The sequence below is a fragment of the Peromyscus eremicus genome, chromosome 2, assembly GCF_949786415.1.
Source record: "Peromyscus eremicus chromosome 2, PerEre_H2_v1, whole genome shotgun sequence".
Classification (NCBI taxonomy): Eukaryota; Metazoa; Chordata; class Mammalia; order Rodentia; family Cricetidae; genus Peromyscus; species Peromyscus eremicus.
Window position 1 is genome coordinate 112,921,025 of NC_081417.1, and position 25,269 is coordinate 112,946,293.

The 25,269-nt window shown below is 41.5% G+C and overlaps 1 protein-coding gene across 1 annotated transcript in view; it reads left to right on the forward strand.

Annotated features, from left to right (window-relative positions):
- The window catches only part of Patj (PATJ crumbs cell polarity complex component), a 325,876-nt gene that overhangs the window by 88,436 nt on the left and 212,171 nt on the right, over positions 1 to 25,269 (forward strand). The window contains exons 18-21 of the mRNA XM_059254557.1: positions 6,852 to 7,061; positions 10,619 to 10,735; positions 12,461 to 12,850; positions 19,426 to 19,549. Of these exons, the coding sequence (XP_059110540.1) occupies positions 6,852 to 7,061; positions 10,619 to 10,735; positions 12,461 to 12,850; positions 19,426 to 19,549 (841 nt within the window). The remainder of the gene's footprint in view (positions 1 to 6,851; positions 7,062 to 10,618; positions 10,736 to 12,460; positions 12,851 to 19,425; positions 19,550 to 25,269) is intronic.

The following is a 25,269-nucleotide window of genomic DNA, read 5'->3' on the forward strand; positions in this document are numbered from 1 at the left end:
ATCTTGTTCATGTCTGTCACTGGCAAAAGGTATGTTTGGGGGGAGCCTCCTCCCTGCCCCAGGTGATGTGCTGTGCTCTGCTTTAGTTTACATGGAATCTGGTCCTTTGATCTTTGGGAATGGACACAAAAGTTCATATAATACATTTTATAGGCAGTTCAGAAACTTGGAATCCCATCCATTTGGACATAATGACTGTCATATGTTCATTCTATTGCTGTAAGTGTGTTCTCAGGCTCACCAAATGATTGGATTCTTGAGAAACTAAATGTAAATTAAAATTTGGCAAAGAAGTGCTGAGTTAAGCTGTCTGGAGACATGCTATACTTTCTGTACTATCTGGTATCATCATCTAGGTCTTGAAGTATAAACCACTAACAACCAAGCGTGATATGTAAAGGATTCAGCTTTACACTGAGAGTGATAACATATCTCCTGCCATGTCTGTGTTCTCTCAGTCTTTGTTCACTTAGCAAAAGTTTAATTCAGGCTGAGAAGAAGTTTAGTAGCTAAAATGCATACACTGGAATTTAACTGCTTTAAATTCTGACTCTGCCATTTGCCAACTATGTGCTTTGATGAAATCTTCAGTTTTTCTGTCTTCATTTTCTCATTCAGGAAGTTCAGGTAGTAATGGTGTCCACTTTGCAGTGGTTTGAGGATTAAACAAGTTCAAATCAGTGAGACCTTCTGGGCTGTAAGAACTTGGAAAGTATGGGCAGCTGTGGTTTATTAATGTATGATGGGGAGTGGCTTGCTTGGGTACGTGTCCAGCATAGACTGTAAGAACTTGGACAGCATGGGCAGTTGTGGTTTATTTACATATGATGGGGAGTGGCTTGCTTGGGTATGTGTCTAGTCCAGCAAAGACTGTAAGGACTTGGATAGTATGGGCAGTTGTGGTTTATTTACATATGATGGGGAGTGACTTGCTTGGGTATGTGTCTAGTCCAGCAAAGACTATTTTGATAGTCAGTGCCTTGTATGTAGCAGACATCATAGTTGGCCCTCAGGAGAAAAGCAGCAAGCAGGCAGACATCTTCTTCCCTCTACTTTTTTCTTTTAGATTTTATTTTCATTTTAAGAATTGTGCACATGTGTGGGGGTGTGTCATATGAGTGCAGGTGCCTGTAGAGGCCAGAGGAGGGTGGCCAGTCCCTCGAGCTGGAGTTAATGTAGTTATGAGCTGATGGATGTTAGTGGTAGGAACTGAACTTAGGTCTTTTGCAAGAGCAATATTTGCTCTTAAATGCTGAGTTTGTTTGCTTATTGATTAACTGATCGATTATGCATGTATGTATCCATGTGTGTGCATGTGCATGTGCTTGCATGTGCACATGCCTTGGTCTGTATGTAAGATCGTAGGACAGCTTATAGAAGTAAGTGATTTGTTCTGCTGAGCTATCTCACTGGCCCCGTACTTCATTATTCTTTTGGACATTATAACACTGTGCTGTACTTCCTGTTCGGATGGTGTATGACTGTACTTTCCTAGTCTCTTAGCAGCTTTGTTTAGCATTAAAAAATTATTGTGTTAGTTGCTTTTTTCAGTGCTGTGATGAAATACCTAACAAGATGCAATTTAAGAAAGAAAGGGAGGGTTTTACTTTGGCTTACAGTTTAAGGGACCCTGCCCATCCTGGCAGAGAAGGCATGGTGATAGGAGTGGGACACCAGCTAGTCACAAAACAGAGTTCTTGGCTCACTTTTCCCTTTCTGTTTTTAATAAGGCAGTCATAATGATCATAGTAAAATTACACAATCATATAATAAGGCAGCACAGAATACTCTGGGTACATTTAACTGGTGCATCTAACTACATAGTATGAAAATATATATTTCATATATATTTATATGGTTTGGAAATAAATATAACATGGAAAATATATTATGAGAAGTGCTAAGATTTACTTCACTAAATAGAAAAATAGTTTTGTTTCTGAGGAATTGGGAAGGTGTGTTGTTGGATGAAACCCTGACAAAGACATGGATGAGTGGTAGTGATCAGGGAGAACATTCCTGGAAGAGAGAACAGCTTGCAGTGTCACAAGTTTCAGTAGTTGTATTGTTGCAACAAGATGTGGTAGACCCACAGGCATTCTCTGCAGAAAAGTTAAAGGAGTTAGGACTTGATGCCAAATCCTAAAGTGCTGTCATTTCAGTATTTTAAGCAGAGGAACGATTATGATCACATTTTTATTTTACTTTTTAGGTTTTGTTTTATTTTTAAACATAATTTTATTAATTCTTTGGGAAATTCATACAGTATATTTTGATTTTATTCACCCCCACAACCTTACCCCTAATTCCTTCCAGATCCTTTCTGCCTCTCTCCTGCCTCAGTTTCCTTTCTCCTTTTAATGGCCCATCAAGTTCAATTTGTGCTGCCCACACTAATGAGTGTGGGGCTGTTCACAGCGGCCTCACCCTTAGAGAAAACTGGTTCCCCCCCCCCCCCCCCAGAAGTCATCAGCAGTCAGTAGTTCCTTTGGTGTGGGAGGAAGCTTGTGAGCTCTTCCTTTCTCTGTGCTAGAATGGTACCTGGCCTCCTTTTGTTCAGGCAGCCACAGGTACTGTGAGTTCATGAGTGCAGAAGACATTAGTTAGTCTGCTCCTTCCTGACCTTTGGCTCTTACAGACATCTTCATTTTAATTATTTGTTTGTTTATCTATCTATCATCTATCTATCTATTTTCGGAACTGGGGACCAAACCTAGGGCCGCTCTACCACTGAGCTAAATCCCCAACCTCTCATTTTATTTTTTTAGTTTCCATTCTTTCTGTAGTAAGTGTACTGATCAGGATGAAATTCAAGCCTGTAGGCATGGTGTAGATTGTAGCATCTATCCAGGTAGTTGAAATGGTGTGAGACTAAACACGGCAGTGGGGTGGCAGAGGAGAGGGAGGGGTGATAGAAGAGATGGAAGATAATAGATTGACTTGTGAAATGTGCATCTTAGGGCAAGGGCAGGAGGGCAAGTGCATGCTTGTGTGTGTGCTGTCTCCACTCGGGGCTGGATTTCCCAAACATTGCAAAATTCAGTATTTACAATAAACAGCAAACCCTAGCATCACCTTAAGAGTTTTACATTTTCCTTGATGACCTTTCTTCAGATAGGTGACTTGATTGGCTTGTGAGACAGAGCTGACTGACCAGGGCTCCTTAGCTGAGTGGTGAGTGTAGAATGCATACTCTTCTGCTGGCTTCTGTGTGGTGTACCCTGAACACTTGCTGTTCTCAGTTGATTACAGGAATTCTGTCTTTTAAAAAGCTTAACCCTCTCATGAAACATCCTTTCCATAAATGGTTGAATTAAAATAAATATATGGAGCACATATTTTAGAAGATATAATGGCACAGCGGTTTTGAATAAATAGGAATTTCCTAACCAAGACAAGTGTTTCTTGCACTCTACGATTGGTCTTTAGTGCCCTCTCTTGGCTGTTCGCTCTAAGGCAACGTCTCAGTTTTCTTTATCAAACGGGGAAACGTGAGGGATGATTAGTGGGCAAAGGCACATGCTGCTGAGCATGGTGACCTGAGTAGGAGAGAACCAACTCCAGCAAGTTGTCCTGTGATGCTGTGGTGCCCCCTCACACACACACACACACACACACACACACACACACACACACACACACACACACACAATTATGGTGACAGGTGATGATGAGAACGTTAAAGTATGCTTGCAAGGCCTCAAGGTTCACTGGCAATATTGAGAAATATCTTTACCATCTTTGTATGATATTATGGACTGTTTTCAGAAAGTGGACATGTAGAGAAGCAGCCTGGGTCAGGAAGGTGTTTGAGCACTTTTCAGGCAGCGAAGCCTCACAATGCAGCCATCCCAGCGGGCAAAAGCAGCTGCTACCTTGATGGTCATGCAGATATCACTTGTTTATTATAGGATGTGGGAACCCACACAGTCAGGAACATCATCTCCAGAAGCACAGTAGCAATTAAGCATGATAGGCATCTTCACAATGATGTGTGTGTGTGTGTGTGTGTGTGTGTGTGTGTGTGTGTGCATGTGCACCCGCACTTAATTTTTCTTTCTATAAGCCACAAAGAAGCTATCTCTGGGTTCTAGCCTCCACGAAAAAGGGGTAAGATGTTTTGAATAACTATGACGCCAAGTCTGAATATTTTAGTAAGCAAGTGCACCTGGCACTAATTTGTGTTCTAAAGGAGACTATGTTCCATGTAAATAAATATTCGCATGACTTTGCTGTAATAAATGAAATTCATTATCTTTCCATAGCAGAACTATTTTCATTGTTTCTTAATGAATCTTCCTCATTATATAATGATAATTTTTCTAAGAATTGTTTCTGTCAGCTACAATTAGAAGATGCTCATTCACCTCTTCAAGTTTCTGATACAGTGTTATATGAAATGGTATCAAGTATCCACAGTGAAAAAGACTTAGAAAAGTCATTTACTTTTGGTATATTCTACTGTTAGAGTCTTTCCAATAATGTTTAGTGATCATTAATAGGAGACAATGCCACCTTCCTCCTGTGCATTTCATGTAGTTTCCCTCCCATCCCAATAAAAAAGCCTTGTTGACAAAAACTGACTTCCTAAATGAAGGACATAATTGTATAGCTTATTTATTAGTGTGTCAAACTTAAAATGTAATGGTTTCATATTTCAAAATGAAAGCACGTTGTGATTCATGGTTGCTGGTAACAAGGTTGGACAACTCTTCCATATTGCTGCTCTGATTACCTGTGGATACACACCGGGTTTTTGCGTACCTCTCCTCTCTTCCTATACAATAGCTCCCTCTACTTGAAATTATCAGTGTTAATATAGTCTAACACTACATACCTTATTAGTAAAATCCCTTGGTTTTGGTTTGTTTCTTTATTTTAGTTCTCTTGGTGAATATGTGCTGTTAAATATTAGATTATGTCAAGGGTCTGGTCCCTTGGGAGACAGACAAGGTCAATTGAGAAAAAAAAAAAAGCAAGAATTGTATTTGAAAGCATTCTTCAAAGATTTAGCTATGTAGTCTTTGTTGATATCAATATGTATACTTTGTTACAATTCTGTGCAGTGCTTTAAAAAGGATGTTGCTGTCTAAAGCACTAAGGTGTGGAAAACAGAACCAGAAATCTCCAAAAGAGCCACCAGCACTTCTCACAGATACAGCCTGCATTTTGACAAATTTTTGCTTTGTTAATTTAGTCTTACAGTTGTACGACAAAATCTCGCAGTTCCTTTCTCTCCCTTCTCTCAGGAAGAATTCAATAGAAGCAGCAGCAATAGAACGCTGTTCTGCTACCAGGGCCTATGTAGAATGGTACCTGCAAGACGAAACAGCAAATATGCTGTAGCTCGTTAATGAAGAAGGCTTGGCAACAATGCCACATCACATACCCACACCAGCAATACCAACAGAGCTCTACTGGGCCATAGGAGATCAGCAGCAGGGTTGCATTCCACCATTCAGAGTTCTTCCTGACAGTTACCATGATGCAGAGGAAACAGCAGAGCTTGGTGGTCAGGGGTAAGGACTGCCCAGCTGAAGTCTGGCTCTACCCCTAACAGTGGCTAGTGGTGTCCAGTTTCCTTAATTTCCTCAATATCACTTTCTGTCATCTGTCAAATTCAGACAGTAAGCACGATATGGTGGCTCACCTGAGGCAGGAGGATTACTTTGAGTTCCAGATTAGTTGTTCTACAAAGTGGTATTCCTCAAGCAGATGCATTGATATGTCCACTATCTTCTGTGCTCAAATAAAATAATACAGTGCTCTCCCACTGTATGAGAAATCCTCATGTTGGCTTGCTCCCTTTATCTGTTGGAATCAATCTGGTCAGGCCACTAAATTGTCATAATTTTGATTATTTTTAAAACATGTACTGTAAGCACATCCATGTATGTGTGTTGCTGGTGTGTTGAAGCTACTTTCATGCCAGGCAAGCTCTTTACCACTGTTTGTGGGGTGTGTGTGTGTCTATATGAGTATACGTGTAGGTAAGGTGCATGCACCTTTGCACACTTCAGAGGCTAGAAGAGGATGCCAGGTGCCTTCCTCTGTCATTCCTGTCTTTCTTTGAGGCAGGGCCTTTCTTTGGTTCTTGGGCTACTCTTTTCTCCAATAGGCTAGAAGCCAGAAAATCCCAGCAATTCTCCTGTGTCTGCCCCATTTGGAGTTAGGGTTATAGGTATTTACAGCAACATCCAGCTTACTATGTAAGTACCGGAATTGAAACTCTGTTTCCTGTGATTTTGGAGTAAGTGTTTTTAGCTACTGACTCATCTCTCCAGCTCCTAAATACACTTTAAAAATGATATCTCTCTATCTCTCTATCTCTCTCTCTCTCTCTCTCTCTCTCTCTCTCTCTCTCTCTCTCTCTCTCTCTCTCTCTCTCTCCTTTTGACCTTATGTAGTTTCCTAGAAGGATGCTGTATTTGCTCAGCTGAATGATGGAGTGTTGTTTCCCACTTTAATGCTCCTCTTAGAGCCTACATAGGGACCAAAGGGAGTCATGGCCATGTTTTTGTCCCACAGTATAATTATGTCTTGAAAGTGTCAGAATCTTGGCCTAACTCTTCTCAGATCTCTTGTAGTCAGTCACCAAATGTTTAAAGGACAAATTTACATGTATTGAGTACTCAGTCATACAGATGAAACTGTTAAGTTTATATCTTCACCTTGATATAAGCTGATATTGTAAGATATATAGAATGATGTTTTCATTGATTTAAACCTCTATAGAGTGTCAACAGAGTGCTGGCCATGTTGGATAAACAAATTAGACTTGTTAAAGATAAGCTTTCTTCAGCCTACATAGTTATTTTCAGGGATCTGACTTTCTTTCATTTAATTTGTAGGACCCCTTGGATCCCACAAGGTCGGTGATTGTGATTCGCTCCTTGGTAGCAGATGGTGTAGCAGAAAGAAGTGGAGAACTTTTACCTGGAGATCGCCTAGTCTCAGTCAATGAGTTCTCTCTGGACAATGCCACACTTGCTGAGGCTGTGGAAGTGTTGAAGGCTGTGCCCCCAGGTGCTGTGCACCTTGGCATCTGTAAGCCTTTGGTGGTAAGTTCTGAACTCAGTTAATATAGGAAGTGATAACAGTGCAGTAGTTATCAACATGAATTTGGAAGACAAATATGCCTCACCTGTAAGGCTTGAATTGTGTTAATAAAGGAAATAAAACTAATACAGTAAAGAACATGGGCCAGGGAAACAAATACATCTGGACACAAAATCTGTCCCACACTGCTTCCCATGTGTTTGACCCTTTGCAAGTTTCTTTTCTTTCTTTTTATTTATTTATTTTTAAGATTTATTATTTATTTATTTATTTAGAAGAGGGTGTCAGATCTCACTACAGATGATTGTTTATTTATTTATTTAGAAGAAGGCACCAGATCTCATTATAGATGGTTGTGAGCCACCATGTGGGTGCTGGGAACTGAACTCAGGACCTCTGGAAGAGCAGCCAGTGCTGTTAACCTCTGAGCCATCTCTATAGCCCCCTTTCTTTTTCTTTCTTTCTTTTTTTCTTTTTTAACTCAGATTTATTTTATTTAAGTGTAGAGGTTTTTGCCTATGAGTGCAGTGCCCAAAGAGGCCAGAAGAGGGCATCAGAATCCCTGGAGCTGTAGTTAGAGGTGCTTGTAAACCACCCTGTGTGGGCTCTGGGAATCAGACTCCGTTGTTCTGAAAGAGCAGTAAGCAGCAAGCAAGTTTCTTAATGTCCTTGACTTACAACATCAGAGCAAGTTTCAGGAATAAAGGCCACGTCATCAGATGTGACACACTGAGTGATTGCTCACTACTGGCGTTTCTAGCCTTGGTTCTGCCACTTGTACTACCATACAGGTTTCTAAAACAGACTCCCAGGTTCTATTCATATTTCTTATATGTAAATTAAATAATTTTTGCATTCTAATTTTAGAGCAGTCGTTTTTAACCTTCCCAGTGCTGTGGCCATTTAACACAATTCCTTATGTTATGGTGACCCCTAGCCATAAATTTTTTTTGCTACTTCACAACTGTAATTTTGTTATAGTTAAGAATCATAATGTAAATACCTGATATGCAGGATATCTGATATGTGACCTCTGTGAAAGAGTCATTTGACCCTAAAGGGGTCACAACCCACAGGTTAGGAACTACTATTTTAGAATGTTAGGTCACAGTGAGCTGAAATTCATGAACCATAGTATTTTTGTCCATATGGCAATGGCGTTTTTCTACGTTCCTGTCATCGTCTGTCATCAGCATGTCTGGTGGCCCTAGTGCTGACAACTGTTGTGGAGTCAAGCTGACTTGAGGTCGTCTTATGGTTTGATGTACTATGTCCTTGACTGTTCTTGACTGTGCTTCCTTAAAATTATGTTGTTGAGGTTCTCAGTGTAAAACAAATACTTGATTATTTTCATCTAGTTTTAAATGAGCATTTATTATGAACATCACTACGTATTTTAAGCCTATCACATATATTAATTAATATTATCTTCAAAGCAAGGTTAAGAGCCCCCCTCTTGTCATTCTCGTTACAAGTGAGACACAGAATTTTCTCTAGAGCTTTATAATTAGTGAGGGGTGGGGGTCAAAATATGAGCTCGATTGGACAGTTTCAAGCCTTTTACCCTTTGTTAGCCACACTACTGTGTAATCTTGCTCAATTGTAATGTCCTGTTTAGTTTGTGTGCATGTATCCTAACAGTCATTTGGTTGTGGTAAGTTGTCAGAATGAGTTTCGGGAAGCCCATTTTTAGCTTTGTCCTGAATAACCCAGTGAGTTTCAGACCTAAAGGTTCAAAAGCCTCATCAGTGTCCAGTGGCAGATGTTTATTTAGATGGAGACCTGAGTCCTTCACAGTCTCCCTCCCAGTTGCTCATCTATGTAGTTCTGATGTAGTTTTTCATTTCACAAACGGTGATAAAGTAGACCAGTTTTATTCTATGAATCTTTTTTAAAAATGTTTAATGCAGTGAACATCAAGAAGTAAAGTCTTTTCTTGACTCTAAAATTATTTTAATATGTGAAATATATTAGCATGCTACATGATAGTAGTTCAGACACCTCACTGGCTTGTGTGTGTGTGTGTGTGTGTGTGTGTGTGTGTGTGTGTGTGTGGTGAACAATGTACTGCAATAAGTGTTTTTGCATTAGGAACCCACTGTGTGGCCTTTGGACTGCTTTTTACATTTTTGGGGATTGATTCCAGGGCCCTCCTATGCTAGGCACATACCCATCTTTACCTCTTTTTTATTCTATAGAAGTACACACCAGAATGTCTGAATATAACACTCACCAGTTACTTTAAATCTTTGAGAATTAAGTCTAGTATATGGCTAACCAGGTTCTTGACTTTTTCAGATATGAAATGTACTGCCATAGGCAACAGATGGTAAGATGAAGTACTCAGTGTAGTTTTGTATCGGTTAAGGAGGGAAAACATTCATATTTTTATGAGTTTCATCTTTTTTTTGTGGCAAGTATTTTGTCTGTATTTTCTCTGTTAATTATTTGCTAGATTATCATGGCTGCATGGGAAAATCTTTAACCACGTGTGCCCTGTAGGACGGAAGCAACCTAGCCTTTCCCTTGAGCAGTTTTAGGAAGTCTGAGGCAGTGTGACCCACAGAGTACACTTGCTGTGCTGCTTCCTGCTGAGGAAGTGCTGCAGAGATGGACCCTAGAGCATGGCCCAGAGAGGGTTTGGAGCCTCACTGAGAGCTGGAACTTGGCTCACCGTTCTTCCTCAGAGTCTGAGGCTGCTAGGGATGGGAGGCCAAGACAAGGAGGGAAAGTGACTGGGATGGTGGAGTACTCTGAATAAAGAGGGCAGGGTGGTATATGCCTGTGTGGAGGCAGGGAGAGTAATGGTGAGAAGAACCAAAGTCAGGCTGGAGCAGAAAGACTATAGATATATAACAGAGCAGAATTACTTCTGTAGTATTAAGCCATATAATAACTATCCTGATAGAACTACAATGATATATTTTCATCTTATCCATGATAGTAATTTATCTTTTCCTCTGCAAACTTACCTCAAACATACTCGATTCAAAAAAACAATGAATTGTCTTTAAAAACTACACTGTGTCTTTAGCTTTAGGCAGACCACACTGGTCCTTGGCTGTAGAGCTATGGCTTACTCTGTGGTTCTAAGGCTGTGCACCATGAGGCCTTTTCCCCCTACCACCCACCTTGCTGAGCTGTAAAATAGGGGTTACGTGGAGTGGTAATTGAGAACACAGGTTCTGGAGTCAGATTCTGGACATGTAACTATTGAGTGACTAGTACTGATTAAGCCCTTTCCTTGTCAATAAGGCACCCTCTTCTTAGAGTGCCTGTTAATGACTATCTTGGGAATGTTAAAGTACGTAAGTGTATGCTTGGTGCAGAGATCACATCATAGCTGTATCTGCAAGGCCTTTTTCTGGGTGACTGGTTTTGCTTTAAAGAATACTTAAAGTTGATCAATTCTGGCCTAAGGTTCATTTTCTTTCCATTGTGGGTGAAAGTTTGCTTTGTTCATATTTGCATAGACTTTGTTGAGTGATTGCACTGGATGAGAACTATCGAAGTTGAAACCGAAGGATTTTCTTCATCATAAATTGGTTTTTATTTTCAGGAAGATGAGAAGGAAGAAAGTTGTTTTATTTTACATTCAAGCAACAATGAAGACAACAGTGAGTCTTCAGAAACTGCTCATGACATACATTCATCTTTAATCCTTGAGGCACCCAAGGTATTTGATAAATGTTTATCAAATTATTTGCCATTTGAATTTTTTTTTTGGTAAGTTAAAGTTACTATAAAGACACAAACTTGTCCCCACTCACTCAGCTAAACAGTTACAAATCAAATACTACCCCCACCTCTGTAATCACAGGTATATCCTACCAGCCTCCTTCTCTTTAATTAGTATTTTTTTCAATTAAATTTTTTCATTTAGTCTTACATTGTCTCTTTAAGTGACAGAAGATGTGGACATATTCTAAAGATCAACGCTGTAAGTGCCTCAGTTCCGGCACTTGCCACCATGCTGGACAGGAGCTCAGTCCTGGAACCTACAAGGTGGAAGGAGAAGGCTGACTCCACAAGTTGTCCTCTCACCTCCACACATGTGCTGAGCACACACCTCCCTCCACCCCAAATGTAAACATATGTTTAAAAGAACAAACCTTTTGACGCACTCATATAAACCTCAAATTTGGGAGAAAGAATATATCATTGAAAACAGACATCATGTAAAATTCTATAGAAAATGGAGCAATTTCATAATTGAATATTTTCCAAAGAAGACTTTCTACTCAAACCCCTTTGATATATATATTGAGCTTTCTTTCTATCCCTAAAGTCTATGTATTCTTTGTTTTGCTTGATAACAATTGTTTAGTAACATTCCTGACGTATATGTACAGTGTCTCAGACTGATAGGCATTCCCATAATGTCCATCACACTTTTAAAAGTTTAGACACTTTGTGTTAAAAATTTATAATTGTAATATTTTCACATATATCCTCTGACTTTGACTGTTTGAATCAAGTTGCAGTATTGGTTCACTAATTCAATGTGAAGCTTTACCACGTGGTGTTGTTGAGTTATAAGAAGAAGGCAGGGGGGCAGGTTGATTGTAGAAATTTACACTAGGTAGTGCTTAATGGATGGGGCTTACAATAGGAATGAGTGTTGATCTACAGGGGATTAGGCCTCTGTGCTCAAGAGCTATAGGCTCCCCAGAGTTAGGGCAGCAGTTCAGCAAAAATTACACTGTATTCATTTCTCTTTATCATATTCTCAGTATAGGTAAAAATCTTGTTTCTGTTATAAGGGTAATTAAAAGTAAATTATACTCAAAGTACTTGAGGGATATAGCTATGTCTTTAATTTATGAAGGTTATTATTATTATTATTATTATTTTGTTTTGTTTTTTAAGGACTAGAGGTATAGCTTAGCACTAGAATGTTGCCTGGCATGTGCAAGGCTTTAGGTTCAATCCCCAACCCTACAAAAAAATAAAAGAGAAAGTGTTTTGAACATTCAGATAGCCTTGACTTCTTTTTAGTTACTTAGGCTTGACTACACTGAGCTTTTCAGACTTTACTGTCTTAAGTATGAAATGACTTTGCATTTATGAACTACATTTTGTGTTAGGGACGAGTTGATATTTGGTGCAGCATTTTAACCATGGTGATGGAGAATTGTCGGGTAGTTATTATAAGATGGAGCTTTCAGTTCACCTTGGCAATGGCAGGCTTCCACCTCTTTACTCCATGTCCAATTTCTGGGCCATGCAGAATGAGCTGCAGCTTCTTTTTGTTTGGTGACACAGAAGCGCAGCTGACTCTGATCGTGTGTTGACTAAGGCAGTGTACTACAGTTAGATGGGCACTTTTTCAGGTTGAGGTGTATAGTGCAGATTTAAGACAAGTAGAACTTAACATTTTTTAAAAACTTCTATTTTACAGGGATTTAGAGATGAGCCGTATCTTGAAGAACTTGTGGATGAACCATTTCTAGATTTGGGAAAGTCTTTGCAGTTCCAACAAAAAGAAATTGATACCAGCTCAGAAGCCTGGGAAATGCATGAATTTCTGAGCCCTCCCCTGGAGGGAGGGGGTGAGGAAAGAGAGATGCTTGTTGATGAGGAATATGAACTCTATCAAGATCACCTCCGGGCCATGGAGTTACACCCACCACCGCACATTCAGGAGGCCACACATGCACCTCCTAGGCAGGAACTCCAGGTTGGCACACAGTGGCTGCCTGCTAACCTCTCAGGAGGCGATGATGCAGAGTCCATGAGGAGTGTCTATTCCCAGGAGATGCAGCAGTATAGCTACAGCACTACAGACATGGTACGGCTTTGCTACACAGCCTCTATCTCCTCCCCACTCTGGCCCTCCCTTGCTCATGTTACTCCCACAGACAAAGCAGAAATGAGATGGGCTTTTCACAGTTAGGATGGCTTACAAGATGCATTGCCAGGAGCATGGCTGTGCACATGAAGTCATCCTTTTCATGTCATACTACTTCTCTGGAATTTGGGAGCTGTGGTTACCTTGCTGGTTGAGTGGTTTTTTTTCACTATGCTTTGTGTGTGTGTGATATTTTTGCCTCTTCTCATGTTGAATTATATGATTTAATGTTATAGGACATATTGATGAATATTGTTTCAACTCTCATATATTCTGAACAAATACCACTTGATTTTCTTCAAATTATCCCATGTTCTCACTTGGCATTAACTCCCTTCTACAGTGATGGCAGGGGTGGCTTGGATCTTTATTTGCTTCTCAGTACTGATGGACCTCTGGATCCATAACTTAATCATGTAACCCATGATCCAGTTTGGGTTTAGTCTCCCTGATCTGAAGTCCTTGGTACCAGAAGTGGTACAGACTTTTTGGAGGATTTGCAATATACAATGAAATATGCTAGGAGTGAGAACTAAGTCCCAAACCAGAATTTGTTGGTTTCATATGTGCGTGTATAACCTGAAAGTTATAAATACTTTGTACAAAAGTAAACATGGCTTTGTACAATATTTTTAGTGGCCTGTATTTTGTCATATGAAGTCACATAATGGAATTTTCCACCTGTGTAATGTTGGTACTTAAAAATTTCAGATTTAGGATTAAACTAAGGTATTTAACCTATAATATTAACATGTATGAGATATCATAATCCCTGAGAGGATTTAAAACTATATTCAGATGACTTAAGAACATGTAGTTCCCAGCACCTATTTAGGGGCTGCCCTCAAGAGTGTAGAGGAACATTGCTGCTTCTGTCTTTGGAAGGCTGTGTTTGTGATATACAAATAATACCCAAGAAGTTCAACCGATGATCCTCCTCCACTACCCACATATTATGATTTTAGTTAAAAGGTGAACCATGAAAGTTCCTGGATCTGCCCCCAACCCCCGCCAAAATTGTGTTAATGTCTGTATTATGTACTTTTTTGGCGTCTAGTTTGTTGGCATTAAATACAGTTACACTGTTGTGTGACCACCATCTCTGTCCATCCCAGGACCCCATCTTCCTTTACGTAAACCCTGAGACCACGGAACAATGAGTGCCTTCCCCCTGCCCGTCCCCACCTGGCACTAACTGTAATTCTGTCTTCTATTTAGGAATTGACTCTTCATAGAAAGGAAGTTGTGAACATTATCATTATATGTCTGATTTATTTTAATTAGTATAAGCTCTTCCAGGTTCATTCATGTCGGTGTGTGTCAGACATCCTCGTTAAGGCAGAATAATTTACCCTGTATGTCTCAATGGGAAATATTTCCTTTTGCCCCTTTTAGGTCCGACCTAGGAGACTATCAGTTAAAGTGAGAGAAGACGTTAGCAGAGAACAAGAAAGGGTTTCTGTGGGAAGAACCAATAGGTGTGTTTAGGAAACATAAATGAACATTTAGGGGACAATCCTGAGATGCGAAAATTTGTGGCAGTGTTTATTTCTTTAGGTGTCTGAGGTGCTGCCATCCTCAGGTATGCATGTGGATTAGGCCTACTGTTATTTCTGGGAGTAGACCCAGCTGCCATGCCATGTAACTAACAGCTTATTTCCCACAAGTGGCCTCTTGCCACTCCCCTCCTCCTGCCTTTGTGTTTTTTGAGATGGGGTCTAACTGTGTAGATCGGACTGTCAGCCTTGACATCAACTTGCCTCTGGTTCTCAGGTGCTGAGCTTGTGTTGCTGGCTAGCCAAAACTGCTGCTTTCAGTCATGTGAGGAAAGTCCAAATACATGACATCTTTAGCTTAAAGTCATCTCTGTAGCAACTCACAGTTTCTGAGAATGTTCTCACATGTGCCACATTTTGGCTTTCCATGTAGGTGTTGGGTACTGAACTCGGGTCCCCTATAAGAGCTGTGAGTGCTTTTAGCTACCGAGCCATGACCGGGACCATCAGGTTGTTCTTCAGTGATAGGGTCCTGAGAGAGAGGACCATGAGATCAGAAGATAATGATAGAAGATAGAGAAGATAGAAGTCTGGAACTGGGAGGTCTTGTACAGGCTGTATCTTAGGCCAAAGTAGTTTATTACTAAGTACAGCACTGTATATACTATTTCTAGGGGAGAAATGGGACAGAGAAAGCAGTCTGCCATACAATGGGACTAAGTCAGCAGGAAGCTAATTAAACAGTGTTGCACAAGGGCAACACAGGGTATCTCAAGAGCATTATAAACCGAGCATACAGCAATCTTGGGACTGGTAACCAGAGCCAAATATGGTAGGTTGATTGGGTTCTTGGGATCTGAAGCCACAGTTCCCCCATGGCCCTGGCCTCAGGCCATTACCAGTTTTGCCAATCATATTCTTGCTTTTAGAGAGGGAGCTGTGTTTCTTCTCTATGCATCAGGGAAAGGCCAGGTTGATCAGTCCAGCCCTCAATAGAGCCATGTCTCCAGTCCTCTACCCTTACTGTTCATGAATAATGTTGCTATAAGTATTGGTTTATAAATATTGTTCAAATCTTGTTTTCAGTTCTCTTAGGTTGCCAGCCTAAATCACAATTGGAAAGTCTCCAAAGGATCCTGGTGTTTATTTGGGAATGACAGCATTACTGTGGGAGTGCACAGGTCACAGTGACCAGTAAGCATTTTCAAGGACTCTAAGGCAGGTTTTTAAGAGAGAGAAATTACAATTACAGTCTATTGAATATGAAATTTGTGAAGTCCTAAAACAGAAGTTGGCCCAGCCTATTAGTGGAAATGCTTGTTAGGCAAGTATTCTGTCAGAAGTGCCCTATCTGAATGATTGCAGAGCTAACAAATGCTCCACATCATAAATGAAATCTGCGTGTTTGTGGGTCATGTAAAGCATGAGTGTGAATGAAAGTGACCCTTAGGAATGTGTTGGCAGTAGCCGAGCATGGAGGAACATGGGGTGTATGAGCTAGGTGCTTGTAATCCCACCATATGGGAAGTGGAGGCAGGAGGATCAGGAGTTCAGGATCAGCCTTTGCTGCGTAGGAAATTTGAAGTTAGTGCTGAGCTAGACCCTGACTTACAAACCAATAGGAAAGAAAGACCTTGAAAAGGACCTTAGACATTGTCGCCGTCAGCCAAGCCAGGGTTGGAATTCTTCATTCTCTGGTTCTGATCTCATGTTGATGCCATCAGATGGGTTAGGGTTAGTTTTTTGTCAGAGCAGTTATGCTGTGCAGTGTTCAGTGTTCTGCTTCTCCACACCCTTGTTTTTTTTTTTTTTTGTTTTTGTTTTTGTTTTTTGTTTTTCGAGACAGGGTTTCTCTGTGTAGCTTTGCGCCTTTCCTGGGACTCACTTGGTAGCCCAGGCTGGCCTCGAACTCACAGAGATCCGCCTGGCTCTGCCTCCCGAGTGCTGGGATTAAAGGCGTGCGCCACCACCGCCCGGCTCTCCACACCCTTGTTAATGCTGGTTTGCCTGAGTTTTTAAAGTTTGTGCTTGTAAATAGCAAGTGCGCCCATCTGCCAGTGCAGTGGTTGCCGGCCTTGTTCCTGGGAGAGGATAGCCACCCAACAGAAAACCTAAAGGAGAGAGGGTTACTTTAGCTCGTGATTTCGAGTAGATTTCTGCCTGTTAATTATAGCAGGGAAGGCACAATGGTGGGAACAGTTCTTGGTGGCAGGATTGTGTGGAGAGGTTTGTTCAGTGGTGGTGTGAGCAGAGAACAGAAAACATAGGCTAGAGCCAGAGGTGACTGCAGCCCTCAGAGGCTCCTCCCTAGTGGCCAGCTGCTGTCAGCCAGGCCCTGCCTCCTTAAGGTTTCACAGTCCTCAAATATGACCTGTAGAGATATTTCAGATTTAAAACAGCACTCTGGCTGGCTGTAAATTCTAGATTCTCTTGCCTTAGACTTCTTTAATCTCAGCTCTATACCCCAATACTTACAGACATGCACCACCACACCTACCTCATTATGACACTGATACGAATTTCATTAATTAGTGTTAAGTAATGTTAAGTATCTTTTTATGTGCTCATTGACCCAGCATGTTCTGTGGAAAACCTATATTGCAACCTCTGCCCATTTTTTAAAGGTCTTGTTTTTTTGTTTGTGTTTTTTTTTTCCTTCAGGATTATTGCCAGAATGACAGTATATTCATTTTTTCTCTTATTTATTAAAAAAAACCCAAATTCAGTTTTCTAAAGATCTAACCATCTGACCTCAGTTTGCTTCACTGAGGGCTGGAGAGCTAGTTCAGCAGTTCAGAGCCCCGCTTGCCCTTCTAGCGGACCTGTGTTCCGTCTCAGTACCTATCAGGCAGGCACCAGGGTGCACATGTAAACCTGCAGGCAAAGCACCCAAATACATAAAATTAAATAAAAATAGTAAAATTCAAATCTGCTTTACTGAAGTCCATATTTAGAGTGATTTTTCTTGCTTACCAGTTACTATCAGCAGAATTGCCGCTGACATTACGAAATACCCCAGTCAGCCCCAACTATTGCAAACTGTTTTCCTTTTTAAGCACGCCATCTTTTTAAGCACTGCCCTCCATCTCCTCCCTTCCCTTCTCTGGAGTTGTTGCTGCTTTTACTCCAGTCAGACAGGTAGTCACGCCTTACTTACTTGTCACCCCCATGTAACGTTTGAGCTGCGTGCTACATTGTCAGCTCCCCTAGCCATCTGACTTTATGTCCTTCTCTGAGATCATGGTTTGTTTCGTTTTGGAAAGCTGGCAGGAATTAGCCTAGCAATTAACCGGCACGCCTTCTTTACCACTGAAGTCTGACTGTTATAATTCTATAGAAAATAGATCAATAGAAAATATAAACGTCCTATTTTTATTTTGAACCATCAAACTCTCCAACAATAAAAAAAAAAAAAAAAAAACAGTGGTACCCTGCATGGTGGTACACTTTTGTAATTCCAACAGTCAGGAGTTGGAGGCAGGAGGATTACAAACTGAGGCTAGCCAGGCTTATAGAGCTAGACTCTGAATGCAAAAAGTAAAACAAAACATTTCTTTAAAAATGCTATTCACTTAAATTAATTAAATATATTTATATCATGAGCATAAACTTTTAATTTATGCTCATAGAAATGTATGACAATTTATGTTCTATATCTATGTCTGTGAGCTGCTATAATGGACATACCATTTACTGGGGTGGCTTATTAACATGAGAAATTTATTTCTTACCTTCAGAAGACTGAGAGGCCTAAGATCAGGGTGTCAGTAGCATTTATGCTTTGGGAAGGGTTCAATTTAGGATTCCTAAGTGGAAGTTTCTATTAAGGGGTTGTCTAGAAGTCTCTCACTGGGTCTTTTCTTCCAGGTCACAGATTTCCTTCATAAAGGCTTGGCTTCCATGACCCCGATCACCTTGCTAGAGGCCTGCCTCCTAACATCTCTACTTGGGAGCTGTGGGGGCAGACAAATCCTGTTTCCAACCTTGCAGAGCCCTGAAATGAAATTCCACTAAGACAGATGAACAAGAGAAAAGCATGCGTGGTTACTTCATAAGTTCATATAGCATGGGAGGCCTGTAAGGGAGGACTCAAAGAAGCAACGGAGTCAGTTACTCAGATATGCAATTGCCAAGAAATACTAAGTCTTGAAAGTGTAACCTAGTGTTAGGGGGAGGCTTAAGGCTTCTGATTTTATGCTTGAAGAGGAAGATGTTGCTTTCCCTTTGCCTGCAGGGAGAATGTCTTTCACAATAGGATTTTGATTCTGTCTTTCTGTAAGGAACAAGGTGATCCTTTTGTACCTGCTGTATTTCAGTTGCCTTCAGCTTAAAGTCTGTGTCTCACTACTTAACCCCCTTGAGCAGTTTGATTTAAGATAAGACTTTGGGGGAAGGCACAAGTGTTTCAGCACTCCAACAGAATATAACTTTAAAAACCCGTAAAAGGAGTGCCCATAAAGGGAAGACAGAAGGAAAGGGCACTGTTTGTCAGTCTGTAAGTTCTATTTTGGGCCAGTCCACATGACAGGCATCTGGTGTGTGCCTATCATCCAGCTGTTGGAAGACTGAGAGTTCAAGGCCAGCCTGGGTCACTCAGTCAGACCTGTCTGGAAAACAAAAAATGAGTACAGCAACCAAACAAGAGAAGAGCGCTAGGGAAGCAGAGCAAAGGCTGAGAAGTAGCAGTGACATCATGGTGTCAGAAGAACACATCTAGGGTGCTGTACATCGCCAGTTGACTTGATTAACAACCAGGTCTTTTTGTTGTATGCTCTGGAATATGATCATTTATACCCATTTGTTCATGCTAAAAATCAAAACTCTTACTAAATATCTAGGTGTCTGTCCAGGCTCATGCAGCACTTGTTGCAACTCATGACAGAATAACCCCCGGAGGGTGTGGTGTGTGCAGCAGCTTGCAGCCCCAGTTTTCCATGTACTCGCTGTCTGGTTTGAACAACATTATGGTGTTCTCATTGCTTCTCATCATGCCAAATTTCTGGTTTTCTTCCTTTCAAGATGAAAGAAACATTTGGCCTTGATTCCCGGTCGCCCATACCCTCCTCTGAAGGAAGTGGTCTGCACGGCAGGTTTGATGACATGGAACATCTTCATTCACTAACAACCAACAGCCTGAACTTAGGTTTGTGGGCTTTGTTACTTATACACAAAAGTTAGACTATTTGCAGCCCTTGAGCTTTCTTTATATACAATGTATTATACTGTCACATTTACATTCAACATGCTGCTTTTAATTTCTTGGAATTAAAACATAATTACATTGTTTCCCCCTTGCATTTTCTACTTCCAATCCCTTCCATGTCCTCATTATGATCTTTTGAATTTACAACTGTTTATCACTTAATCTGATTCAGAACAATTTTGGCTGAGATTTCAATTTGATCTTTCAATTTCTGTGTACTGAGAAGGCTTCATATTCTTTGCTTCATTCTGCTTTGTATCACAGCATAGATTGGAAGTGAGACTACTCCCTTACAATGAACTACGTCTCCACTAATATATGTTAAAGTCTCTGAGGCTATTAAGTGGAATTGCTAGCTCATTGGATGGAGCTGTTAAATATTAATAAAGAGGTGCATATTTTAAACATTTATGAAGCATTTTCTTCACCATAAATTATAGTTGATTCTAGTACATTAGTAACTTAGGTTCCATTAAAGACTTCTGAAAGTATTATACCTTTCTTTGACACTCCAGAATAGCAACTTTCATATACTTTTGAAGCCTCAACTTTAAAAGATTTTTTTTTTTTTTTATTCATCCAACAGTGAAATATTGGCTGTTGTTATTCTATTGAGATCATGGGTAAGACTGTTCAGTCCTCACCCTGGGACTCAGAGCTGTTCAGGATCTGTGCCATCTTTTACTGTTAGACTTTGCTTTGGGGAAAGCTCTCTGCGGTGACATTTCACATGTCAGATGTGGAGGGGAGAGGGCTTCAGAAAGTGATGACAGTTTGGTGTGAGGTCATGAGTGTGTTCAGTGGCATCTGCAGAGAGGAGCCCTGGTGGCACTTAGGGAAAGCTGTGCACTGATGATGCTGGGTAGCCCCTGTGAGTGACCAGAGCAGGCAGTCACCATGGAACCCTGTGATTAGATGAGTCTCTGCAACTTTTCAGGCTCATAGCTGGGGGAAGAGAGCTTTTATTCCCTGCCTCCCCCCAAGCCTATAGGAAATCTACTTTGTAAAGTTCTCCCCATTTCCTTGGTTCTTACTCGTTGACGGTGCATGACAAGAATGAGCAGACTGCACTGGCCTGCTCACTGCTGCTATTTTACAGGTGTCTGCTTGGAGCCATATTGTCCTTGCTTGCTTCCTTCCTTTCTTCCTCCTTCTTTTCCTCCCTCCCCCCTTTCTCCTCCCTCCCTGCCCCCTCCCTCCCTCCCTCCCTCCCTCCCTCTTTCTATCCAGTTTATTACCACTAGATCAAATCTTCCAACTATATTTCTGCATGACTGTGCATGAAAACAAACTTTCCCAACAGGTTTTGAGTCTCCATTTCAAAAGCTCTATACCATTTAATATTATCCTTGGTTTTGATTACTGTATATTAATTATACATACTGGGGTGTATTATGATATTTTCAAACAGATGTGTAATGTATTTTGGTCATAAACACTTCCATTACTCTCTTGTCCGCCTCTCACTCCTATTGATCCTCTTCCTCTTTCCAACTGTCACCTTTCTACGTTCATGACTTTTTTTCCCTAGTGACCCATTGAGATTCATTAGGGTTTCTTACAAATAATGGGTGGGCTGTTATTTATAGGAGCATGGACAACTTGTCATCGGTGGTTACATTATTGAAGAAAATGATATTTCCTCTCCTATAAACAATTAATCATCTATAGATTCTCAGAGAGGAGTTGAGGGAGTACCGTTCAGCTTTGCAAGACCCTAGGTCTTTGACAATATCATTTGGGGACTGTTGTTAAAAGTAGGTATCTTGAGCCTGGTGGTGGTGGTGCGGCGGCGCACGCTTTTAATCCCAGCACTCAGAGGCAGAGCCAGACGGATCTCTGTGAGTTCAAGGCCAGCCTGGTCTACAGAGCAAGATCCAGGACAGGTACCAAAACTAGACAGAGAAACCCTGTCTCAAAAAAACCAAAAAAATGTTATGTCTCTTGAACTTGTCCTCGCTCAGAAACCGTTCATAAGCACATACATCTGTGACAGCATGACTAGATTGGTACTCACCGTGCTGGGCTAAGAAGATAATGACATGGGCTGGTACACATCACAGCAGCATGTGTCCTGAGTTGATCCCATTCTTATTTGTATTTTTCTCTTGAGAGCTTTGCTCAGCAAACAACAGGCCCTATTTGAATACCAGGCTCCTCTGTACTAAGCTGGTAGCCTGCCTGGAGCTTCTCCAAGCCCCCCTTTCCTCAGTTGTAAAGTCACATTAGGTCTCAGGGTCTTCAAGCCCTGTTCAGATCTGTAGCTCATTGTGCACTTCATCAGGAACAAACCATCTTAGATTTATAAAGCAATTAATTTTAAAATCATTTATTGATAACCTATGTGTAATAGGCTATTCCTGATCCTGTGGTTAATCCAAAATAGTGACTTTGGGCTTTGGATGTGACTCAATGGTAGTAGAGCACATAATGGTTTCGCCACCAACATAAGCAGAAGCAACAGCAAAAAACATATCAACACAATGTTGTTTCTTTAACGTACTCACATTCTCCATGGAGTGTGAAAACAAGCTTGTACATGAGTATGATTCACAATGAAAGACAAGAAGGTGAATTCCAAATGAGGAATACAATCAGCGTATCAGTGATCCAGGATTTCAGGAAAGAAACAGCTCTGTTTCCATCTTGCTGCCTACTCCAGAGGGATTTCTGTCATTGTACCCATTTTCAGAGTAGTCCCTTACTGTAAGCTGAGTTTCTGAGGGATGAGGCTTGTCACTGGCTCTGTTACCACAGTGTGCACAGAAGTAGTATTTGTCAAGTGAGAAGGTGACAGGCTGCTTGTGTGTAGTTGTTGAACACATCAACTTACTTGTTTCTGTTGCTGACTGATGCAGCCACCTGTTTTCTCTGCTCAAGTTCTCCCTTTTTCTCCATGCTGTTCTGTTCTTGCACCTCACCAAGTATAAAGGGTTGGAAATTTTCCCCCATTCCTTTTCTATAAGCATTAACTTCCAGGGACCTTTTTAACTTCCTTGGTTTTGTGTCCATTACAGCCATTGCCTAACAATTGTATTGTTCTCTGGGACATGATTCGTTTTATGGGCTCGTGGGTGCTGTGAGCACACGGTGAACAGTTCTATAAAGTGTGTGACAAACACGGTGAGAGGTGAGAAATGGGCATTTGTGCGCTGCAAAAGGCCAGTGGGGAGGCAATGGGCAGAGGGCCTGTGAAACAGGCATGAGAAGTGATAGCTAACCTGCATTAACTCGCACAGCGGAGCAGTGGCTGTGGGAAATTGCTCGGCAAGTGGAGCCTTTGCTGTACTTCCAGCCACTGCCTGGGTTCTGCTCCACCTCTGCTTCTCCACCCATTGAGCTGAGGTGCACAGGCAATACCTGGAGCTGTCAGGCAATGCTTTGACCACCACACAGAAATGAGGTCCCAGCAGTTGGCAGCGAACTGTCTGAGGACAGGAAAGACAGCTGAGCATGGTAATTCTATTCCCCCCTAATCTCTGCTGTATTGCCACTTAATTAGACCTGTTTCTAGTCTAGTTTCTGTTCCTAGACCTAGTCTTTGGACAAATCAAAAGCAAAAGGAGTGGTCGTTTACTAGACAGGTTGTTCAAGGTGAAGTGTGGGTGGAGTTCTGGTTTGCTGGTACGTCAAGACGCTGAAACACGATAAAGACACAGATTGAAGGAAGGCACTTGGTGTAAAGTTCCTCGTGTTCTTGTAAACATGAGGACAGACTGGCCGAGAGTTTATATTGGGTCCCTAGATATACACCAGTGAGGAGTAAACTGATGTTCGTGTGGGTGCAGGCCTCTCAGTGGACCCCAGCTTCCTCAGTCTGCCATGTTCTTCTTTTATTGAGCAAACAAGAAGGGAACACAGGTGGTTCTTTGGACTCTCTTACACACTTCAGGAAACTGGAAGGGGAGGCCCCTATTTTGGATTCCAGAGCAGAGATGCAAAGCAATCCTGAGAATCTGGAATAAAGTCTCCATTAAATAGAAGAAAATCAGGAGGCTGAGGCATAGGCACAGAGGTAGATCACTTGCATAGCCTGCCTGAGGACCAGGGCGTGACAGGCAGAAACATGGAGAAGAATGAGAAACTGTTTAGACCCTATCCCCAACATCCTAGTTTGGGATGGGAGAGAGGGCTCATATCGGTTTTCTGTTGTCTCCTGGCAGTGGTGGCGCACACCTTTAATCCCAGCACTCAGGAGGCAGAGCCAGGCAGATCTCTGTGAGTTCGAGGCCAGCCTGGTCTACAGAGCGAGATCCAGGACAGGCACCAAAACTACACAGAGAAACCCTGTCTCAAAAAACAAACAAAAATAAATTACAACGTCTTGCTTAACTTCTGAAAGAAATCTTTTAGAAAACAAATATACAAATCAAATAACTTTAACAAATTGTTTTTTGTATTTGTTTGTGTGTGTGCCCACTCGTGCTTGTTCACGAGGAGTCAGAGGCAGTTCTCTCCTTCTGTCATGTCACACGGGTTCTAGGGATTGAACTCAGGTTGCCAGACTTGGTGGCAAGCAACATCCCACTGAGCCGTGGCCCCTAATAATAATCTTGATGAAAATCTGTATCAAATCTCATATTGTTTGGATAAATGCTGCATTATTTATTATTATGCAACCCTGTAAAGTAGCATTCCATCTCCTTGTATATGTGTGAGCTTCCAACTAACACTTCATAATTTATAGCATTTCACATTTTCTTCAAGAATACAAATTTCAAATAAAAATGCCTTAGGAGAGATTGTTTCAGTGTATGGTTCATGGGTCCTTAAGGCTAGCCCACTGGCCTCAAGGAAGGCTCCTGGTACAGCAAGTCAGGCTCCTCCCTGGTTAGCGAAGTTCCCCACAGCTGGACCTTGCTAGGTTTCCCATTGCCTGCTTGACTCTGCACAGAACTGTTCATAGTCAGCTCTTCCACCTTGCTGCTTTTCTGTCTGTAATTACTCTGCTTTCTGGACTGCAGCCCAGGTGGCTTCCAACTATGTAGCTAAGAATTACTGTGAACCTCTGATCCTCTTGCCTCTCCTTCCCGAGTGGTGGGATTATTGGTATGCACCCCACAGCTGGTTCATGTGGTGCTAGGGATCAAAGCCAGGGCTCCATGCTTGCCAAGCAGCCATTTCTACCAACTGAGCTCCATCCCAAGCCCCAGACGGAATCTGCCTGCAGCTAGAGTCCAAAGCTGTTCCTCTCCCCTTACCAACGTTCCTCAAGGTTATGAGTCCATCTAAATGGAAACCAAAATTACTGGTAAGAGGCTGGGGCTGGGGAGATGGTTCAGAGGGTAAAAATGCTTCCTGCACAAGTGTAAAGATCAAGGCTCTGATCTGCAGAACCTTGTGAAAGCCAGCTTGGTGTGGCAGCTTTCTTTAATTCCAGAGCTCAGGAGACAAAGACAGTGAGTCCTCAGAAGCTGTGTAGCTAGAGCTCTAGGTTCAGAAAGAGACCCAGCCTCTGTAAGGTAGAGAGTGGACCAAGAAAAACACTGCATCAACCTCAAGCCTCCACACATGAATGTACACTACACAAATCCATGTACAAAATAAACAGCGTAGATGCTAATAAAGGAAGGACACACACACACACACACACACACACACACACACACACACACAGCAGCAGCAGTAGCAGCAGCAGCAGCAAGATGGTTAACTGGGTG